The 24,612-nt window shown below is 43.6% G+C and overlaps 1 protein-coding gene across 3 annotated transcripts in view; it reads right to left on the bottom strand.

Annotated features, from left to right (window-relative positions):
* The window catches only part of CUEDC1 (CUE domain containing 1), a 191,813-nt gene that overhangs the window by 129,080 nt on the left and 38,121 nt on the right, over window positions 1–24,612 (bottom strand). For all 3 annotated transcript variants that reach the window (XM_063452985.1, XM_063452990.1, XM_063452987.1), the window contains exon 3: window positions 7,002–7,126. In XM_063452985.1, coding sequence (XP_063309055.1) covers window positions 7,002–7,126 — 125 coding nt within the window. The remainder of the gene's footprint in view (window positions 1–7,001; window positions 7,127–24,612) is intronic.

Here is a 24,612-nt window from a genome sequence, read left to right as displayed (position 1 = left end):
GCTGTGTCACTGTTAAGGTACGTGAGCCTGGGGGATAGTCTGAGTGCTAAGGTTCAGGACAATGAACAAAGTCAGTTTATTGAGTTCCGTGCCCCGTTTTTAACTTAAAATTTACAGTTATAATGACATGCAAGCCATGCTACATCTTGGGTATGTCTGTTGAGTGCTATGTGAGGCTCATGCCTCTGGGTTATAGGTATTTTAACTTCTTATGGGAAGGGGTTTTCTCGCCTGAACACAATGAGTCAGTTACTAATATACTGTCCACATTGTATGAGACGTTAGATGAGGTGTACAAGTTTACATGAATCTGTTTCATATGTCCCTCTAGCTTAGGAGTTGGCGCTCATATCTGGGGTATCATATTTTAACAATACAGGTTGTGGTAAATTGCTGGTAAACCCAACATTAATAGTAATCTGTAAATGGGCCGGTGAGCCCAGTTTCTGTGCCAGAGATAAGAGAGGCACCCATTCGGGAAAAAACATATGACGAATAACCTAAACACAATAAAAATTATATAACTTAACAAGAGCCTGATGGGGGTTCCCAACCGGGCTGGGGTAGTCTGGAGACCTCAGGCTTTGAAACTGTCCCCTGTACAATTTTTATCGGTGTGTGGCCGATTGTGTGTTCGCCAGTCTCCGTTCATGTAGTGACCGCGACATAGGGGTCGGGTGTTAGTCCCTGCGGCACAAATAGTTCTCGTTGGATCCCAGGTGTGCGTTGGCGAGGCAGCACCGTGCTGGCCCATCTGGGTGAGGGAGTCCGGGGGGAGGCCCAAAGCCTGCAGTAATTGCGCCGCGTCGGCAGGGTCCTGTATTTTGTGTTATTCCATTCCTTGGTGGACCGTGAGCGTGTGTGAGGGCCGCCAGCGGTATTGAAAGTTATGCTGTCGGAGCAGTGCGGTAAGCGGTCGGAGAGAGCGCCGCCATGCCAGGATCATATGCGAGAGGTCAGTGAAGCTGAGCGTCATGTCTTCAAATCGGAGAGGAGGTTTACCCCTTAAGGCTTTGAGGACTGACATTTTGTCTTGGAAGGTGCGAAAAGTGACTATTAAGTCCCTGGTAGCCATTGCCGGTGCGTTTGGTGGCTTGGGGATTCTGAAGATGCGGTCAGGGCGAATGCCGTTAGCGTGTGAGGTTGTCATAATGGTTGCTAGCAGTCGGTCAACTAAATGTGGGAGCTCCACATCAGGTATTGTGTGCGTAACCCCTCGAATCTTCAGGTTGGTTCTCCGCCTGGCGTCTTCGTGTTCTGCGAGGCGGTGTTCGTAGTAACGTTGTTGTGTTTGTAGGTCACTCACCGCCCGCTGTAGCTCGCCAATCTCTTTGTTTTGGGTCGAGGAGGCTCTTTCGAGGGTGCTCATGCGGGTCGTCAGGCCTTTAAGATCTCCCCGTACCGCTGTTATGTCTTTTTGTAAGGTCGTTTGGAGGTCGGTGAGTAATTGTTTTAGGACCGCTGTAGTTACCGGAGCCGAGTCCGGGTCCGGTCTGTTGCGGGGGTTGTCCCATCGTAGGAGTTGGTGGAAAGTCGTCTTTAGAGGGGTCGTCGGAGAAATCCGAGCAGCCTCCATGGAGCGCCGCCATATTGGACGCACTTGGGCCTCGAGCCTGTCTCCACATGTATCCGATTGTGAGTCCTGGGGTAGGTTTTGCCATGATTATTTTCTTTGTTTTCCGCCCCATAGTGTTGGAAGCGTTCAGAGGGTCTTTGTGAGTAGTTGGGGGTCTTTCTTTAGTTTTATCCACCAGATTGCGTCGTTTGTAGCCCGGAGCTCTCGTTTAGTGCGACCGCTCGCTCCTGCAGTCAGGCCACGCCCCCTATTTGGAAGTATTTTAAGTGACTGTGGCGCCCTGTTATCTGAATTCATTTCAGGTGTGTTGTCCACCATATTTGTTGCCTAGGTCTACCAGCTTGTGCATGTATAGATCAAATTCTTCCCTTCGGTTTGGGTAAACTGCACAAATCACATCTCTATAAATGCCAAAAGCTAAAAACAAACTCTGGGATAGTCAGTTTCCTGTTTAACCTTGAATCCCTGGATCTGACCACCACAGATACATCATCATAAGCATATGTTTTATTTTCGAAATATATCCTGGGAGGCAATTAGCAGAGATGCAAAGCTGACATTTTTACCTTCCAGGATATCTTTCTTAGTGAGAGCTGGAATCATGTGGGCAGAGTTAACGGCCTGAGCATCAGAAGCAGTGATTGTACCAGCTAAATGAGCTTCAGTTGATGCAGGTTGTTCTGTAGCGGGAGGCCCAGCCTTATTAAGGGCTGTGGTGACCGACTCGAGATTCTCCAGCCTGTCATTCCCTTTGCCCATGGAATTCATGAGTGATGATGTTGGTGTTGCCTTTCCCCGCCTCTATGTTATCTGTTGATGTGCGGAGCAGCTTAAAAGGTTCTGCTTTTCTTGCTGTAGCTGGGTAGGGGATTTGTCGCCTCCTTAGCTCGGTAGTAATGCTTGGGATCGACAAGGATCTGATCGATGTAGGACTAGCAACATCACCTCTACATGAAGGACTGCTAGGTAGAGAGAATTCCTTGCCAACTTCTTGAGACATACTAGATAACATGAAGATTGCCATTATTATTTGCACAACAGGTGTCTTGTACCAGCTTGCTAGCTAAAGCCGTGTGGCGAAACAATTATTCTTGGTTCTGGTGACTGGTGAGGCCCTACTAGGTGCAAAGTGGCTTGAGAGGCTCTATGCGTTGGCACGAGGAGATTTTTCGAGGCCACCGAACGTAGTGGCAGGGTGTTGGCCTCTCGGTGACTGTAAGCAGAAAATAGGAAAAGGATGATACCATGCGAGGCGGTTAGCTAACGAGTGGCCCGATGGGTGTATACCTCCGAGTGTGAGGCGGAATGTTGGCCTTGTGGGACCACTAACAGAAGGCGTAAAAGCTGAGAAAAAGGGAAATACCTATTGGACCCTAGAGTCCTTAATTGCCAGTACATTAGTATCTAAACCTGGGGGTATGAGATATATACCAACATGAGCAGGTGTACGTACCTGTTGAGTATGATCTATGAACTGATTAAGCAGTTTAGGATTTAGTAGTACCTGTAACCTGAACGAATAAAACAACGTATGAAGTAATGAATATAGACATACCATCCTTATCCTAATATATGTAACATACATGTATAAGAGCAAAAGCGCTCTGTCAAACAGTTACTTGTATGTTGCAAATTCCCCCCCCCCCCCCCCACCCATCCCCATATGTGGGGATACTAGAATAGCTTAGGCCCCCGTTCAGGCATGAATAGCCACACTCAGAATGTGTAACTATTAGTTTTTGACTGATAGTGGAGTCAGTTTATGTAAATAATGGACTTTTATTGCAAAGCATAGGCATACTGTACAGAGAAATTGTGTTGAACCCAATGCTATGAGTAGCTATGTGATTGATGAAAAATGTCCCAAATGTATTGACCTGGTTTGTCTAGGAAATGAGCATAGTGGCAACATGGATCACACATAGATGACAATTTATGGAGAAATAACAATGAAAAAGTAGCCCGTCGGCTAAAATGTTTTTTGTTTTTTAAGTCTCAGGACATAGGTCAACAACAACAACAAAACAGGTATACTATATTCCTGTGAGATAACTGTATCTATAACAACCTGCACAGAGCCAGTATTAAATAAAATGCAGTGATCTCTAAACTCCTAAGTCAAAAATTTAGTAGAACACACTGATGAACCTGAAAATGAATTGACTTTAAGAATAAATCTACAAGCTGTAAATCTCAACCAAGAGTACCTCTTGCCCATAGCACAGATAACTGAAGTATGCCAGAAATCCCAACAATTCATAATGTATATTATGCTATAATATGAGGGTTGACCTGTAGAGGTCAGTATTGGCGTTATTTTGAAAACGCCCTTCGTGCAATTAATGCGAATAGAAACTGTGTAGACAGATTACTGTGGTAAAGAGTTCCAATTCGGGAGTTTGTATGAATGACAAGTGAAAAAAACGAATAGGATGAAACCATGTAATGAAGGTAGCAAACAAACGGACAATGTAAATTATCAGCAGCACATGAAACATACGAATGGAAACCGTAAAGTGAGGACCCGACCCGTGGAACTGTGCCTGGCGCGACGGGTAGATCAACTTACGGTTTGGTGAGTATTAGGACTCAATCTGCGTCGCTGGAAAGCTGTTTGACCAAAAATCTTGCGGCTTGAATCCTGAAAACACAGCTAAAGTAGAAGACCTTCGTGGAGCACAGGTACGGTACAGTCTGGATGAACCCGGAAGTGGATATCATTCAAACAATGGCCTTGAACGGTATGGAGCCAGGTAAGGGGTGTTCCTTAAATACGTAAGTAAAGTAATAAGCCCCTCCCACAATTACATATATATATATATATATATACCATCTTTATCGCTTTCTATGGCTCTCTTAGATACAGGGAGTTTACAGTTGTACGCCAGGTAGATACCACGTCAAGCCTAAAACTGTCTCACCTAAAGAAAGTAGATGACCACTATGTCCTTTCATTACCTTCCACAAAAACTAACCACACCAATCATCCCACTATCATCATTCTGGTGCCCAGTCAAAGTACTCTACATTTTTCTAGAATCTCACCACGCGCACTCACTTAACACCTCACTATTACTACCCCAAGGGCACCTATCTCCCGTCAGAATTCTGCTGTCAAGGTTAGGCTACAACCCGGCTTCCTTCTCCGGTCACTCCTTCCGTATAGGCACAGCATCTTCCACATCATTAAGAGACTGGGCCGCTGGAAATCCTCAATTTACTATACCTACATACCACGACGGGAGAAGGACAAGCTTTCAGCTTCGACAAGCTTTCAAAAGTTTAGCACTGTAACTTGCAATAAAGTGTGTTTTCTTTGCATCCTCCGTTTTGCCCTCTCTTATTACAGGCCTACTCGTTAAAAGGCCATTAGGCCTAAATTTGTGGGAGGGGTTATGGTCCCTACTCACCTCTGCAGTTCAAGCTGATTGACCCCCCCCACCTACACCCATGTAAATATTAAATTTCACCTTTGTGGGACCCTCTTTTATTACAGGCCTATTCGTTTGTTGGTTTCGGCACACCTCAACCAACAAGCATCTAATACATTCCATAACCTATTATATCCGAGCACATACATATACATACACACACACACATATTATATATACACATACATACACACACACACACACACACACACACATTTATATTTTTATATATATATCGATATATATATATATATATATATTTTTTTATTATTATTATTATTCTTTATTTTTCTGTGCAAGGGTTTTACAAGCATGCTTAAAGTGCCACAACAGCACGTGGAAACTGCACATTTTTTTAATTAATAGTATACGTCAGAAGATAGAAACACACAATGCCTGCACTAGACTAAGCCACTTGACAGTCTAGTGCAGGCATAGGCAACCTTCGGCATCCCATATGTTTTGGATTTATGGGAGATGTAGTCCACAACATCTGGAGTGCTGAAGGTTGCCTATCCCTGGTCTAGTAGGTCGATATAGGTGATCTAGTCAAGTGTGTCTAAGTTAGTAAGTTAAACTCAACAAGCATAGTACAAGATATGTTGTCCTACGACTGCCACAGAGGAGGCTGCAAGAATAGGCTTGCACTACAAGGTAAGTAAGAACTGAGGAAGGCTGAGGAATAACTGACATATAAACAGAAAGGTCATTAGCATGTAAAGGACTGTCAATTGTGCATTGGAACCATAACTGCATATAGCTAAGAACAGTGTGAGTCTTCAGGCCAGTAAACATAAATCAGCCGATTCCCAGCTTGAAAATGTTGTGGATAATCCCGGAATGGGAGTCTATGTGCTTCCCTAGCTGCACTCCAAGACTGTGTGCTTCTCCCTTAGGGTGTATGACGCCATCTCGGTTCACGATAGGGAAAGGCACATTTAAACTGGCCATCGGCCCTGCTCCGGTACTGTGGGACCCTACATATGGGTTCGAAGTTGCGTAGATAGACTCTTTGGGGGGCGGGGGAGCTTTTATTTTACATTTGGTGGACGTCCCCCCCCTTTCTGCCCAGTCTCCAAGTGGGCCCATGTGCACCACCTCTGAGGGCTCTTACCGATGCAGCACTGCCTGAGGCGCTCATCTGCGATTTACGGTGCTCAGCCTTGATTTCTGCCTCATGCCTCTCCTGTATGCCATTCCAAAAGTCATCACACACTTGGTCGAAGCGGGCCAGGAACGCACACTAAAGCTGCTCGTGGTCTGCACTAGGGATCGGACGATTTTTTTAGAGCAGATACCGATAATCTGTGAACTTTCAGGCTGATAGCCGATAACTTACCGATATTCTGCACATTAATCATTTTGAAACAATTAACAATTTCTAAAGGTAAATGCACAAAATATACATGCCACATGTAGTGGATGCAGTGTGTTTAGACAGCGGTGTATTTTAGGTATGCAGCGCGTGCACAGCTTAACGATTATCGTAGCTTGGTTCCGTAAAGCTAGTCAGCTGTAGGGGACCGGTGCATAACCTCTGCCGGTCCAGTTGGCTTTTTTTTGTTTTTGGCACTATTATGGAGCGAGCTCGTCTGCCCTGCATCCGCATAGTTTGGCAGTCAAGCACTGCCCCAAATATATTTATTTTTAACGTTTAAGTGTTCTTTCATTTAGTAAAAAAAATGCTTTGACTACTTACAGTGTATGGTGTCCTGGTCTGGCATCATGACCGCTACTAACACCAATGCAACCTTTATAAGACTTTGGAAGTTATTAAAAGGGACAGCTCTCTTAAACCACATAAAGGCAACCACTATATGTAAATTAAAATCTAACACATTTGTTCTAAATATCAGATTATTAACTTGTTTATTTCTAGTCTCTAGTTCACCCTTTAATCTGTTTAGGCAAATCATATAATCATGACAGTTCTGCCATGTCGTCGGTAATGAATGGATTGATAATATTTCTATTTAAACATTTGCATCACCTACCTAAGAGGTGGAGCAGGAGGGTTCTGTGCATGTGATCTGTCAAATGAAGGCATAACGGTAGGAGGAGAGTAAACGGGTGGAGGTTCCTCATCAGAACTGTCTGGTTCTAGAGTCCTTTCCAAGATCTGTAGATGAAGAAAATAAAAATGCAATCATCAAATTAAATGTTGGTCATCTAAGAGTGTTTTTTGAATGCTTATTATACTCACTGTTGACCTTTTCAATTATGATTATTTCTGATCAAGGAGTATTTTAGATTTAGGGCTAAGACTGGTTTAGTGGCGCTAACTGCAGTTTTACAGATGACGCTGGACAGCAGCACGCTTTTGCACGAGGATGTCCAATGTCTTGAAAAACCCCATAGGAAAGGAATGATTCAGTTCTTTCCTATGGGGAAGGATTAATGTGTGCTCTGTGTCCTTGTGTTCTATTTATAAATAGATTCCCAGACAATAATTTGTATTGGCCCTTAACCCCTTAAGGACTGAGCCAAATGTACACGTTGTGATCAAAACAAAACGTAAACAAATTCTGGAATTTGACTATAGGTCTGCTCAACCGTAATTCACCTCTTTCTTATTAAGTGCATCCACACTTCTTATATACCATTTTATTCAGGAGAAACAGGGCTTTCATTTAACATCAAATATTTAGCTATGAAACAATTTAATATGAATAAAATATAAAAGAATGGGAGAAAATACTTTTGTGAATGTCATAATACTGTTTGCATTTACTGCAATAAAATACACATATTTGTATTTAGCGATGTCTCAAGTGTAAAACAGTAAACTGTAAAACATATGTACAGGGTCAAATATAGCATGTTGCTTTTGGGACCGTATGGTAGCTCAGGAATGAGAATTACCCCCATGATGGCATACCATTTGCAATAGTAGACAACCCAGGGTATTGCAAATGGGGTATGCCCAGTCTTTTTTAGTAGCTACTTGGTCACAAACACTGGCCAAAGTTAGCATTAATATTTGTGTGTGAAAAATGCAAAAAACTGATCCTACTATCCAAACCCATAGACGGCCTTCCCAGAAAAGAACAACAACTCTTTAACAAAATTACACTAGCGGCCAGAAGGGCCATTGCCCAAGCGTGGCTAAAACCTGACCTACCCACAGACACCGACGTAATTGTAAAGATCAAAGACACATATCTGATGGACAAACTCACAGCCCAAATTAGGAACACAGAGAAATCATTTCACAAAATATGGCAACCCTGGGAAGACTATCTTGACGATTAGGGCCATACCACTACGACGCTGACAGACAGAGGTTTCCGAAAGGGCCTCACTCCGCCGCGCCCCCCCCCCCCACGACCGGTGCTTCCCCCCCCTCCCCCAGCTTCTCAACCTGGCCCACCCTCCCCTCTCCCCCCTGCACTGTTTTTATTTTTATTATTTGTATTCTTCGTTGTACAAAAATCGGACAATAGGACGAATCGCAACAGATTCTTATACTTTTACTAGAATATGGCACTGTATTGCATTGTCCTTTTACTCTATGTACGGGATAAACACGCCCACGATGGTTATTAACGACACAGAAAGGCAAGATACCAAGGCCATATAGGCCGACACACACCTAGTATTTAAAGTAGGCCACACGTCACTCCTCGGAGGTCGGTCTCGGTGTGAGCCGCGGTGTCTCAGCGGACCACGCTCAGTACCGACGCTACACAAAGATGTTAAAGCCTACCCAGATATATGCAACACAGATTGTATTTTAACCATAGTGCATCAGACGAAAAGTACTCTGACTGCAGCACTGTACATTTACATTGCAACGTTTTATTTAAATGTACTTTATTGTACTGTTTTGTTATCATATTATTGTTTTTTCTTTTTACCTTATTTTTACCTTATTTTTAAATGCCCCCCACCCCTCCCCCCTCAGTTTAAGACGACACGGAGCGGCTCATATTAACACCGCATCTGCTAAAACATCATCTCTCTATTGATGCATAACCTGTAAAACTGTTCGTATTCAGCCCCTGCATGAGCCACTGTATATTGCAATGCCGCACTCCGTACCGAACCAAAAATAAAGAATTATAAAAAAAAATAAATAAAAAAAAAAAACTAATTTGAACGCCAATATTGGCCAGTGTTTGAAACTAAGTGGCTACCATTTGCAATACCTTGGGTTGCCTACTATTGCACAATTGGTGTGCCTTCATGGGGGGTAATTTTCATTCCTGGGCTACCATACAGTCACAAAGGCAACGTAACCAATCTGGCGAATTTCAATGTGAAAAAACTGAAACACAAGCCTTATCTTTGACTAACTTTTGAAAACACCATAAAACCTGTACATGAGGTTTTATGGTGACTTGGGAGACTTCGCTGTACACAAATATTCGTGTTTTAAAACAGTAAAACGTATCACAAAAATTATATCGTCCGTGTAAGCGCCATTTGTGTGTGGAAAATGCAAAAAATGTCACTTTCACTGACAATATCATCGTTGTTTCAAAACCGTAAAATGTATTACAACGATGATATCGTCAGTGAAAGTGACCTTTTTTGCATTTTCCACACACAAATGGCGCTTACACTGACATTATCATTGTGATACGTTTTTCTGTTTTGAAACACTAATATTTGTGTTTAGCAAAGTCTTCCGAGTAAAACAATACCCCCCATGTACAGGTTTTATGGTGTCTTGGAAAGTTACAGGGTTAAATATAGTGCTAGCAAATTAAATTCCCTGGACTTTCGACCTGGGTTGTCAGGCAGGTCTCACAAATTGTAATTAATAAAATGACCTAATTATGGAAAATAGGTAGAATTATTACATATATGTGTGTGTGTATATATGTAAAGGCGGAGCCTGGAGTTGTGGGAGGGGTTAGTGCTGATATAAATACTCCCACCACCCGGCGGGGAAGACTTTCGGTTCATGCTTACCACATACCGGCGTACATGTATGGAATAGCACCACGGCACTGTTAAACACCACCTCACCCCCTCCTGTCCGCACGCCTTGCAGACCCACGAACGTCAGGGAAGAATTTTCATTTGACACTTGCTGCATACCGGCGTTCACCATTAACCCCTTCCCCAACAGTTCATGCAGGGATATCTCCCTATACATGCGCCCTTGCACGCAGACTGTCTTCGCTTGTCAAGCACCAGATTGACGGTTATGCCGACTGATTGCCACATTGTGGCTTGGTATAGATGTTATTAGATTGTGTCATTACGCTGTTTAGTTGGGATAGATTCTGACTGAAACTTTTTAAGTCAGAAGGGAGGTGGAAGCACTTTTTCTGTATACTGTTATTTGAGGGGGATTATTTTCAGGTCTGTTCGACATACTCATATTATGTGTCAGTTAATGGAGATTGACGTTCTTCTCTATAGGATATATTGTGGCATTACTAAAAGGGTACATGTACAATTACAAATACGTTTCTTATGGCAAATCAATACATGCTCACTTTACATCACCTTATCAGTCGCTGATCTAGATGAGTGAGTTAAGATTTAAACTCTCTCGATAGGTTAGTGATGGTTACATACTCCCCCTTTTTTTCTCCCTACCAAGCATACGCTCTTCACGGTTACTATAGTCACGTCATATTACGGTTGTAATTACAGATATATTATCCTCCAGCAACACTAGGGAACCACAGCTACTTACCGTATTGTTCGCTCCATAAGACACACCACACCATAAAACGCACCTAGTTTTTAGAGGAGGAAACCCAGAAAAAAAATATTCTGAACAAACTGTCCCTTAGTGTTTCTTACTATGGGACAGTTTGATCAGAATATTTTTTTTTTTTCTCCCTGTCCCATAGTGTTCCTTCCACCCACTCCCCTCTCCTGTCCTATAATGATCTTTAATCCCCCTCCCCTGTCCCATAGTGATTTTAACCCCCCTTCCTCTGTTCCTGTAACGAAAATATACCCCAACTCGCAGGATTCAACTCGACAAAAGACAACACAGAGGAGAGATACGTCTACCGGTCCTTAGAATGGCCGGACTCAACGTATATGAGAGGAGACAGAGTCAGGAACGATCCGAGGTCAAGGGTACAGAGAGACAGCGTAAACTAGGACTATCCGGGGTCTGGTACACAGTAAACAGCAAGCCGGCAAACAGAACAGATAAGGATAAAGAGATAATGTAGTCAGAAACAAAGCCAAGGTCAATACGAAGGAACACAACTGAACACAACAAGCGCTAAAGGGAACTGCAACAGAAACCACGATAGGGCAAGGACTAAGGCAAAAAGGTGAGTATAAGTACCTTCTAAATTAATTTGATTGGCTCCTGTCATATCCACACCCCCAAAACGTAAGTGTATGGGGAGTGTGGCATGACAGGGGCCAATGGGAGCCTTTTTCCAATTTAGGCTCCCACTGTTTCTTTAAGAGCGCGCCCGAGACTCGCGGCACGCTCTTAGATTCAGGCGGGACACGTGACCGCTTCCCGCGGTCACTTCCCACCTTCTTGTTGCAGCTGTCGGATGAGCCGCGCGCGGCTTGTGCAGCAGCAGGACCGCGGCCGGCCCCTGGATAAGGTAAGTAACGCTACAGTTCCATAGTGATTTTTAACCCCCCCCCCCTTCCTTTGTCCCATAGTGATTTTTAACCCCTCCTCCCCTGTCCCATAGTGTTCTCCCCCCCTCCCCTTGTCCAATAGTGTTCTGATCCCATAGTGGTCTCTCCCCCTTCCCTTGTCCCATAGTGCACTTTCCCTCCCATAGTGTCCCCCCCTCCCCTTGTCCCATAGTGCACTTTCCCTCCCACATAGTGTCCCCACCCCCCTCGTCCCATAGTGTTTTCCCCCCCTGCCCCTTGTCCCATAGTGCACTTTCCCTCCCATAGTGTTCTCCCCCCCTCCCCTTGTCCAATAGTGTTCTGATCCCATAGTGGTCTCCCCCCCCCTTTCCTTGTCCCATAGTGCACTTTCCCTCCCATAGTGTCCCCCCTCCCCTTGTCCCATAGTGCACTTTCCCTCCCATAGTGCCCCCACCCCCCTCGTCCCATAGTGTTTCCCCCCCGCCCCTTAGTGCACTTTCCCTCCCATAGTGTTCTCCCACCCCTCCCCTTGTCCCATAGTGCACTTTCCCTCCCATAGTGTTCTCCCCACCCCTCCCCTTGTCCCATAGTGCACTTTCCCTCCCATAGTGTTCTCCCCACCCCTCCCCTTGTCCCATAGTGCACTTTCCCTCCCATAGTGTTCTCCCACCCCTCCCCTTGTCCCATAGTGCACTTTCCCTCCCATAGTGTTCTCCCCACCCCTCCCCTTGTCCCATAGTGCACTTTCCCTCCCATAGTGTTCTCCCCCCTCCCCTTGTCCCATAGTGCACTTTCCCTCCCATAGTGTTCTCCCCCTCCTTGTCCCATAGTGCACTTTCCCTCCCATAGTGTTCTCCCCCCCTCCCCTTGTCCCATAGTGCACTTTCCCTCCCATAGTGTTCTCCCCCCCTCCCCTTGTCCCATAGTGTCCCCCCTCCCCTTGTCCCATAGTGTCCCCCCTCCCCTTGTCCCATAGTGCACTTTCCCTCCCATAGTGTTCTCCCCCCTCCCCTTGTCCCATAGTGCACTTTCCCTCCCATAGTGTTCTCCCCCCTCCCCTTGTCCCATAGTGCACTTTCCCTCCCATAGTGTTCTCACCCCCCCCCCCCCCTCCCCTTGTCCCATAGTGCACTTTCCCTCCCATAGTGTCCCATAATTACTTACCTGTCTTGTAGCGTGGACCGGCTTAACAGCGCTTGAGTCCCGCCGGAAACCGGAACCTGAAATTGAAGTTCCAGTACCGCGGTGCGCCCTGTGCTGCCGGCCCACGCTTCAAGACAGGTAAGTAAACCTTCACATTCGCTCCATAAGACGCACAGACATTTCCCCTCACTTTTGAGGGGGAAAAAAGTGCGTCTTATGGAGCGAAAAATACGGTATATTTTGTTAAAGTATAAGCATCAAGGTGGCTACACTGATCGAACAATGGTGTTATTTCAGGAAACATCACGGTATTCACACTAGTTCCTAGGGGGGAAGAATGATTATCCTAGCCTAGATAGCAATACGCAAGTACTGAAAAAATCTGAATCGCCTTAAAGGATGGGAGCATAAGTCATAATACGTTGTAATTCATGGACGTGTATACTTATGTCTTATAGTATGTCTTGTTACGGTATTTATAGATTATCATTGGCACACTGACACTTCAAAAATATCTGATACTACAACTTATAGGCCTTGCCCTAAGAATTTACAAATCTCATTCATTCTGAACAAACCAGTTAGGCCATTATTCCTTTGACTATACTATGGTCTTAAGATTCAGTTTCCTTAGATATAATTTTCCCTTCCACGTACTTTGGGAGCACCAATAATCATTGAACCTCCAAATTACTTGGCTTACGCGCTCAAGTTTAAAGTCTTACAGGTACGTTCCCTTGTGACATATATTCATATCTCCCCGCTCTTTTCAGTCCCTTAGGGAAGTGAGTTACTGGCTTTCAGGGCAATAGGAGCCATATTTAGCTTTCTAAAGGACTTCTACGCCTTATACTAGTGGTCCCGCGATGCCAACACCCCATCCTCATACTCTGAAGTATTCGGCCCTCGGTCTAACGCATAGCTAGCTGCCTCGCAAGTTACATAGAGAGGGCCTCACCGGTCACAGCCAATTCTATTTTCTTTTACACCTCATGGAGAGGCCAACATCCCACCACGACATTCCGTGGTATAGCCCCTCGGTCCAACGCATAGATAGAGTCTCTCAAGCCGCTTGGGCCTCATCTATCACCACTTAAAGGACCACTCTAGGCACCCAGACCACTTCAGCTTATTGAAGTGGTCTGGGTGCCAGGTCCTTCTAGGGTTAACTAATTGTTTTATAAACATAGCAGTTTCAGAGAAACTGCTATGTTTATCAATTAGTTAAGCCTTCCCCCTAATCCTCTAGTGGCTGTCTCACTGACACCCACTAGAGGCGCTTGCGTGATTCTCACTGTGAAAATCACAGTGAGAGCACGCAAGCGTCCATAGGAAAGCATTATGAATGCTTTCCTATGTGACCGGCTGAATGCGCGCGCAGCTGTTGTCGCGCGTGCGCATTCAGCCGACGGGGAGGAACGGAGGCGGAGAGGAGGAGGAGAGCTCCCCGCCCAGCGCTGGAAAAAGGTACGTTTTAACCCTTTTCCCCTTTCCACAGCCGGGCGGGAGGGGGTCCCTGAGGGTGGGGGCACCCTCAGGGCACTCTAGTGCCAGGAAAACGAGTATGCTTTCCTGGCACTAGAGTGGTCCTTTAAGCGAAGATCTTTGCCACTTGGCACCAGTATCCAGTCAGCAGCCAGTACCCTACAGGTAAACATTCTAAATCTCAAATTTTCCTTTTAGTATGTCACAAGCTCCAGAAGAGGGAGATGAGCTTTCACTCCCTAGCACTCCAGCTAGGTCTGGTTCACCTTCTAGAAGACAAGAATTTGCCAGCTTTTCATCGATAAGGTCATGGACCATACCACACATTCAAGTAGAACTAAGGAGAAAGTACTGCCAGGAAAGCAGAATTGTTCAGATTTATGCACACGAACACCAATAACTCTGAAGCAGGGGCGGGGTCTAGTGGTATCATCAACATGCCCGACTTACAGACCATAATGAACTCTCTCCTATCTTCCATGGGCCAGGTCAGAGACAGAATCGACAAATTAGAATCGGGCCATTTGGGTAGTACCCCCCATTGTCCAATACTACATCCCTAGCAGCAGCTACAGCGATTCTACAGGGTAATGTTGTGGCCCCTGTATCACAGATAGATCACACCTGCTCATATAGTGCCTCCTCAGATACATAAAGATATCCTCGTAGGGTAAGGATGTGAATCTGATATCGCTACTTATTGTTGCCCAGGATATAGTGGAAAATAAGACCTACGCTTATGGGGGACCTATCGGTAGTCCTCAAAGCCAGAGATCCCAAACTCTGTAAAAAAACTCACAATCCCCGAGTTCGTACTGGTGTTTGGGATCTATAGAGACGTAGTATGTACCAATTTGCCTCAGAGAAGAGAAGAATTGGATACATACATGCACAAGCTGGTTGACTTGGGGCACAAATATGGCGGATATGCTTTCTGTGATTATCATAGGTCATTTTCAGCTAAGGCAACTCTGGCCCAGTTTAATACTATTAACTGGAGTAAGCTGGATACACAGTTGTTTTGCAGGCATTTCGCCGGCCTCAGGACGCCAGCTTGTGCTTTATGTTCTTCGACCTCCCACAGTACTAATCTCAGTCCCGCTGACACCAGAGTAGCAGTTCAGCAAAACCCTGGGTTGCCAGCAAGGTCTGAGAAGCTTATAAAGGATAAGCTTGGCATGCCTATTGTATTCCTTGGCAAATCTCAAATTTGTAATAATTTGAATGCAGGGGCCTGCGGGTTTAGTGCTTGTAGACTGTTACATATATGTACCCTATGTTTTCGTGCTCATTCCAAGACAACGTGCCCTAATAAACTGCATTCCAAACAGTATTTCACATCTATAAATATCATTCAGTAGTCTCAACTTTTAGCATCTCACCCTTCTCCACAGTTCACTGAATTCTTGGTTTCAGGGTTTTCTGAGGGCTTTCACAAGGGTATCGTAGCTTTACCTACCTACCGGTATCACTGAAAGAAAAAAACCTACAGTCAGCTGTCAACGACCCAGGGTCAGTTGATTCATTGTTAATGGAGGAACTGAATCAAGGGTTCATCATAGGTCCCTTTTCCACACACCTCTTTTCTAATTGGCGTACAAACCCGACAGGCATTGTAACTGGGAAACACTTTTTAAAAAAAGAGACCATTCCCAGTTTGAATTCATTGATTCATTGATTTTCCTTACAGTACACCAAGATAGAAGACGCTGTTCAAACAATCATATCAGCGGGTGTGGGGGCATGGTTAAGCAAAACATATTGTAGATGTTCATCAGTACTGCACTATCTGGATGATTTTCTCTTCATAGAGAGTAATCATAACCCACCACAAAGCCTTCATGAAGCCAGACGGCTGTTTGGGAGTCTCAATTTCCCCCTCCAAAACTGAAGGTCCCGACACTAGAGTAAATTTTCTGGGTATTGAACTTGACTAGATAACTATGGAAGCCAGCTTACCACATAAGATTGAACATATCCTAGCAAGTATTAGTGATTACCTACGACTGGGTTACTGTAGTCGTAAGGAGTTACAGTCATTGCTGGGATCGTTAAAGGGACACTCCAAGCACCCAGACCACTTCTGCCCATTGGAGTGGTCTGGGTGTCAACTACCACTACCATTAACCCTGCAACTGTAAATATTGCAGTTTTCATAAACTGCAATATTTACCTTGCAGGGTTAACTCCTCCTTTAGTGGCTGTCTACTAGACATCCACTAGAGGGCACTTCCGGGATTCTAGCACAGATTTTCTGTGCTATAGCGTCGCTGGACGTCCTCACGCTATGTGAGGACCTCCAGCATCGCTAAAATCCCCATAAGAAAGCATTTTTAACCCCTTACGGACAGATGACGGATATATTCTGCCATGATTCCCTTTTATTCCAGAAGTTGTGTCCTTAATGCTTTTCTATGGGGAGGTCTCATGCGCGTGCGTCTAATTTTTCGAGTATCCCCTGTATGTCTATTGCCTAGCCTGCCCTCCGAGGACAGTGAGGTTTCTCTGGATTCTCAGGCCCCAGCAGATTTATGCATGTGGCAGAATTTCTTATTCCAATGGAATGGGAAGTCCATGTTCATACTTCCACTGTCCCCAGATTCCCCAATGTTGTGGTCAGATGCAGCGGCTTCTACTGGTTTTGCGGCCATCTGTTGTGATGCAGTTGGCCGCCCGAGACCAGAACATTGGAGGCCTTTGATCAGACTTCAGCAATTGCTGGAGATTTACCCTATTGTGGCAGCGGCAGCAACATGGGGACACTCATGGTCAGGATACACAGTGCATTGTTTTTCAGACAATCAAGCAACTTGTCACATCAACAACAAAGGCCTTCAACAAAGGAGTTTCGTTAGGCGATTAACTTGGCTTGTGGCAACTCATAAGTTCTTTATATGTTGCACACACACGTGCCTGGTGCTCAAAACACAGCAGTTGACCATTTGTCTCGCTTCAGTTTTCTGGAATTCCACCTACTACATCCCAATGCCTCCATGGTAGCAACTCCTGCCCCTCAGTTTCAAAAAGCTCATCTTGGATTAGGCCAACTCCTAGCACACGGCAGAATGCTGTCGCAATGCGCTTTGTCCGAAAACACCTAAGCGAGCATACAAATGGGCTCTTGATATTTTTGTAGAATTTACAAGGGACTTCCCGGTGGTAGACATGTTCACAATGGAATCTTTTGTGGCTTTCACTTCCTTTTGCCACCTCAATTTACATTTGTCGTACAATACAATCAAACTTTACCTCACAGGGTTACAACACCACATGCTAACCCTATTCCCAAACAAACAGACCTTCATATAATCTTGCCAAACCAAGACCTTATTAAAAGGAATCCAGAGGTGCAGTACGACAAACGCCACAAAGATTACCTATTAATGGGAGCTTGTTCAGGTCACTGTCAGACCTTTAAAGTTGCGATATATTTAGCTTTTTACGGATTCCTTAGGCCCAGAGAATTCACCACCATAAATACTACCGATTTAAGATCCTGTATTAAAATTGCCCATATTGTCAAACAAACAAAGAACACTATTTACTCTCACTACTACATACCAAGACAAGTCAACCTGGGCAAACCATCACAATTCCCTATTACCCCACATTTAATAGATGGTGTCCAGTAAAGACTTTAGATGCCTATCTGAATAACTTGCAGGCACCAACAAATCACCCTTTACTTACCTTACAAGGCACCATCCTCACTACAAGCAAATTCATGCTTTATGTTAGAATCATGATGATGAGACTAGGCCTTCACACCTCACACTACTCTGGACATTCATTTAGGATCGAGGCAGCCTCAGTAGCCTTCTAAAGGAACATACGTACTCATATTATTAAGTCATTGGGGCGCTGGAAATCTACAGCATACTGTGGGTACATTACACAACCCGAGAAAGAAATTAGACAGTCATTCCAACACTTGGCATTATGATATTACGTTGTAATAAGTTGTTGATTTAAAAAATTATTTTGGCATACATCTTTTGCCCACTTTAGTTACAGGTCTACCAATAAGTCGGTTTCTGCGCACTTAAACCAAATTTATATATACCTCTACTAGTATGATAAGGTATCAATACATTTACATACGGCTTTATTGTCCTGACATATGTATATACTTATGTATATACCGTATATACTCGAGTATAAGCAGAGTTTTTCAGCCCATTTTTTGGGCTGAAAAACCCCAACTCGGCTTATACTCGAGTCACTGTCTGTATTATGGCAATTTGCATTGCCATAATACAGACCGGGGGAGAGGGGAGCTGGCAGAGCTGTACTTACCTGTTCTGCAGCTCCTGTCAGCTCTCTCCTCCTCTGCGCCGTCCGTTCAGCACCTCGGTCAGCTCCCAGTGTAAGTCTCGCGAGAGCCGCGGCTCTCGCGAGACTTACAGTGTGAGCTGATAGAAGGAGCTGCACGGACGGCGCAGAGGAGGAGAAGAGAGCTGACAGGAGCTGCAGGACAGGTAAGTTACATCTCTGCCAGCCCCCCTCTCCCCCCCACTGAACTGCCACTGGACCACTAGGGAAGGAGCCCCCCTCCCTGCCATATATCAAGCAGGGAGGGGGGACGAAAAAAAAAAATATATAAATAAAATAAAATAAAATAATAATAAAAAAAAAAATTAATAACAAAAAAAAGGGGGATAAGGACCACTATGGGAGGGAGGGGGGGTATAAGGACCACTATGGGAGGGAGGGGGGATAAGGACCACTATTGGAGGGAGGGGGGGTATAAGGACCACTATGGGAGGGAGGGGGGGGGTATAAGGACCACTATGGGAGGGAGGGGGGGTATAAGGACCACTATGGGAGGGGGTGGGATAAGGACCACTATGGGAGGGAGGGGGGTATAAGGACCACTATGGGAGGGAGGGGGGTATAAGGACCACTATGGGAGGGAGGGGGGGGGTATATGGACCACTATGGGAGGTATGGGGGGGATAAGGAACATTATGGGAGGGAGAAGGGGGATAAGGGCCACTATGAGAGGGAGGGGAGGGGGAAGTAAGGACCACTAGGGGAGGGGAGGGTAAGGACCACTAGGGGAGGGGAGGGTAAGGACCACTAGGGGAGGGGTGAGTCAGGACCACTGGGGGGGGGGGGTGAAGGAACACGGGGGTGGGGAGGTAAGGACCACTGAGGGAGGAGGAGGGGAAGTCAGGACATATGGGGGGGGGGGAGGGGGCGGCAACATTTTTTTGCCTACGGCGGCAAATATCCTTGCACCGGCCCTGCACACACTGCATTCATACACACACACACTGCATTCATGCACACACGCTGCACTCATACACACACGCTGCACTCATACACACACACATACGCACACACTGCATTCATTATACACACACTGTAAATAAATATTCAATTAATATATTTTTTTTAGGATTTAATTTTATTTAGAAATTTACCAGTAGCTGCTGCATTTCCCACCCTAGTCTTATACTCGAGTCAATAAGTTTTCCCAGTTTTTTTGGATAAAATTAGGGGCCTCGGCTTATATTCGGGTCGGCTTATACTCGAGTATATACGGTAGATATTTTATTTCGTTCTACGTGTATTTTGATATGTATATACATATATTAATATCAAAATACAGTTAGAACGAAATTACATATATATCTGTATTTATTTTTATATGTATTTACATATTTATTTTAGATTATATATAAATATATATGATTATATATATTTCATCAATATCATTCTACGTGTATTTTGCTTATATATATATATATATATATATATATACACACACACACATATATATATATATGATCTAAGTATACATATATACATCATTTTATTTTAAAACTGTTTTAACTTTTTTTTTTTTTTTTTTTTTTAACACTTTACAGGCAGCAGGGGAAGTACCAGTAATTACAGGCACCCCCCTGCTGGCACTGCTGTGGAGGGCTATGCCGTCCATGTGATCGTGAGGTCCTCGCGATCGCGTGGCCCAGGAGGGCCGGAACGGCAGCAGGGGGACTCCCTGGGATGCCAGGTGAGTCCCCCTCACCGCGATCGTCAGCGTGGCATAGCCGGCGACTGGGTAAGTACATAGGATGGCGGGGACGGCATAGCACACCCGCTGTCCTTAAGGGGTTAATATATTTGTCTAATTTGACCATATCCCCTCTAAGATGCCGTTTAGCTAAACCAAACAGGTTTAAATAGGTCTGCCTTAACCAGGGTGGATTTGATTTAAATCAAACTTATTTAAATCACGATTTAAATCACTAGTCAGTAAGGCTTGATTTAAATCATAGTTTTCTACATAAAGACTAATTCTTGCTGGTATAACTTTAATATGCAAGTAGATGAAGATTTTTAGAATAACAACTTTTCATATTAGTTTTTTTTTTTTTTTTTTATCCCCAGTTTAATAGGTTAATCCTTCATATTTGGACAACTTTTCTGTTGTACTTAGGAAGGAAAAAAATAATTACCTTAATAATAACAATTTAAATAGATTTATTCAACTGAAACAATATCATTATAGCATATGTTATTTGCTAAAACAAACATCCATGTTTGTTAACTAATTTAGGATAAACAAAATATATATATATTTTCAGAAACTTAGACTGTCAGCCCAGCCTACACATGAAAAACTTAAATACTGTCCACTGTAGCTCACTCGTCAGCGTCATCTTCTTCTTTGTTCATAATCTGGAAAAGAAAAACAAGCTTTCCTGCTTTATCGGGTCCCAAACGATTTCTCAATTTAGAATGAATGAGTCCAAAGGAAGAGAATATTCTTTCAACGCCTGCAGAAGAAGCTACTGCTGTTAAAAGTGAAATCATTACTTGCACGGTCTCTAAATCCAAGTGCTTAAGTGACTTCCACCAGTTCACTGGTGTGACTTTCTTTAAAATATCTTCAGCTAACATATATTTCTTGAATGGTTCCCCCTTAGCTTTGAAGTTTATTATAGCTGGCATTACAGATAGATGATTGCTGGATACCCATGTCATAGCTAACACCTCTTCCTCAGCACTTAAGTTTTGACCCTGGTACTGGATATTGACAATATTTGCCAAAAAATTAGCTGGACACAGTACCTGTCCCATTCGTTTTTTTTAATGCTTGTAATTTAATTCTGTCCATGTGTAGTTCTGTTTTTAAGTGTTCACTCAGTTCCTTTCAAATTTCAACAGCATCAGCAATAAAACAGCTATTTTTCTGTATTTTGTTTCAGAGATGGGTTTCAGGATGCTCAGCATATGTTCAACATTTCTCTTAAAACCAATGTTGAGGATTTTGGCCGTGACAGTGCCAACTATTTTATCTCGATTTTGTTCACATACTGTCATCAGAATAGGCCAGTTCTTGATATACTGCTCAAAACAGCCCACCACAGAGTTCCATCTAACATCTTGTGGGAGCTTTAGCTTGGTTCCACCCATTCTTTTCAGAGTTGCTGCAGCAAAATGATTGTTACGGAAGTATTCAGCAATTTCAACAACATTAGTCTTTATTTCTGGAACACTTAAGTCTTTGGCTAAGAGGTGCAGCAAATGAGCACTGCAACCATATGTTATAACCTTTGGATGGCAATATATTTTCCTCAAAAAGCATTTTTGTTTAAAAAATTCAGATTTAACTAAAAAAAAAAAATCATAGATTTTTATCCACCCTGGCCTTAACTAAAAATGGCCATTTCCCTTATTAATTATGTAGACTATCTCAGCACTTTAGTGCAATAATATCTTTCATTAGAACATGTACCCCAAAAATTCACAGCATATACCACGGATTTACAAAGAGGCAAATTATATATTTGTCCTAAGAATTAATGCCTGGCAGTAACTTACTGTCATTGGCAATTGAGGACTGACTTTTGACATTGTTCCCTAATTTGTGGTCTATAACTTTTTCCAAATCCTTCTCATGTGTAATTTGCGTGTGCATTTCTTTTCTTTAAATTCTTTATTTCTGATACAAGCAGCACTACAGTAGTCGGTCAAACATTTTAATACAGTCATGTAGTACAAGATGCAATGCCAGCTTGCGATTTCACAATTTTAAGAACAGTTTAAGAACCATGGGGGCTATGCCCATCACATAAAACTGTACCGAGAGAGAAAAGAGAAATGTAGCTAAGAAGGAAAAGAAAAGAAAAAAACAACAGAGGAAGAAAGGATATGGGGGTGGGAGAGAAAGGTAAGGTGATTGTTGCCAATGAGGAGAAATGCCTTATATACATTATAAACTACATTGGACACCACCATTAGAAAACCCTTCCCATAATGCCCACACTTTTTGAAGTTAAGTACTTAAATGTCTGACCTGTACTGCCAGTTTGTCCATGAGAGATAGTTCTCTTATTTTGTGTAGTACACAATCAATTACAAAGGGTCCATCTTTCAACCAATGCTGCACAAGGGCTTTCCTAACTGTCAGATTTATCCTATTCAGTAACACTCTCTCATGGGAAGTGAGACTTTCCAACATTCTAAAATGCAAATAAACCCAGGGATCCAATAGAATGAGTCTATTAAAATGTTAAAGCTAGTTGGATGACCTCCTCCTAGAAACTTATTACTGTTGGAGAAGTACGCCACATGTAGAAATAAGTAACTCTATGCCAACACAATATCCAGAAAACATCTGCATCTGTTTGTCTCCTCTAATAATTTGACAGTCGCAGCATACCAAAGGTTTAAAACTTGTTCTTGTAACTTTACATAGAAACATTGAATGTGACGGCAGATGAGAACCATTCGGCCCATCTAGTCTGCCCAATTTTTTTTTTTATATATTTTCATTAGTCCCTGGCCCTATCTTATAGTTAGGATAGTCTTATGCATATCCCACGCATGCTTAAACTCCATTACTGTGTTAACCTCTACCACTTCAGCTGGAAGGCTTTCCATGCATACCCTCTCAGTAAAGTAATACTTCCTGATATTTTTAAAACCTTTGCCCCTCTAATTTAACACTATGTCCTCTTGTTGTGGTAGTTTTTCTTCTTTTAAATATAGTCTCGTTTACTGTGTTGATTCCCTTTATTTATTTAAATGTGTCTATCATATCCCCCGTCTTGTCTTTCCTCCAAGCTAAACATGTTCAGTTCCTTTAACCTTTCCTTGTAAGTTTAATCCTGCAATCCATGAACCAGTTTAGAAGCCCTTCTCTGAACTCTCTCTAAAGTATCAATATCCTTCTGAAGATACGGTCTCCAGTACGCCGTACAATACTCCATGTGAGGTCTCACCAGTGTTCTGTACAATGGCATGATCACTTCTCTCTTTCTACTGCTAATACCTCTCCCTATACAACTAAGCATTCTGCAAGCGTTTCCTGCTGCTCTATTATTACATTGTCTGCCTACCTTTAAGTCATCTGAAATAATTACTCCTAAATCCCTTTCCTCAGATGTTGAGGTTAGGACTTTATAAAATATTCTCTACTCTGCCCTTGGGTTTTTACGTCCAAGATGCATTATCTTGCACTTATCCACATTAAATGTCAGTCACTGTTCTTATATTAATAGAAAAAAGGGTAGGGTCGCAGTCACAAAAATTCAACACAGGGTGCTACTGAGCATAGGTCAGAAAAAAAAACCAAGCTTGATAAAGACCTTAACAGGTCGAAACGTTGCAATAAATCTGCCTGGAAACAATCGCAGTGAGTGTCTGGGATTTTTTCTATTTGTACTGTTCTTATATTAAACCACACTGACTGATGATCACTGGATCCTAAACTTTCACCTACAGTAATATCTGATACCAAATCTCCATTTGTTAACACTAAATCTAGTATGGCCGCTTTACGAGTTGCCTCCTCAACAACTTGTTTTAGAGACCATCCCAGTAGTGGTTTAGAATATGTGTGCTCCTGGCAACAGCAGCTATTTTGGTTTTCCAATTCACATCAAGAAGATTAAAGTCACCCATGATGATAACTTCCCCCTTCATTGTCATTTTAGCCATTTCCTTAAAGCGGCACTGTCATGCCGAACTTACCTTTCCTCAATCTCTTCCTCTTCTCCCCCTCTCTCGGGATCTGTTATTCTTTTCTTCCTGTCTTCTTTAGTTTTCTTTAAAATCATAAGACAAAGTAGGGACTCTGTCTTATGGAGGATTCCTCCGCTTGACCAGCTCTGACCAGCGGAGGAGCAAAGTGTGCTTCATTTCCGCTGGTCAGACCAATTTTCCCATGATCCCTAGCTTTCCTCCCAGTTCCCACAATGCTTCCTGTCAGTATTGCCAAACGTCCTGTCACTTAGACAGAACGCCGGCAAAACTGCCGAATTGCATCCTAACAGAATGAGCACTGTTTCTCCATTGGTGTTAGGATGCAATTCGGTACTTTGTTCGGATCGGTGGCGGATCGGAGCGGTGGGTGGGGGCCATAAAGATAATGAGGGGGGGGACCTACTGTCCTCCCCCCCGGCCCCCACCCCTGGGCGGCGG

Source organism: Pelobates fuscus, chromosome 1 (genome assembly GCF_036172605.1).
Source record: "Pelobates fuscus isolate aPelFus1 chromosome 1, aPelFus1.pri, whole genome shotgun sequence".
Classification (NCBI taxonomy): domain Eukaryota; kingdom Metazoa; phylum Chordata; class Amphibia; order Anura; family Pelobatidae; genus Pelobates; species Pelobates fuscus.
The sequence above is the reverse complement of the archived record's forward strand: the minus strand, read 5'-3'. Positions and strand labels throughout refer to the sequence as shown.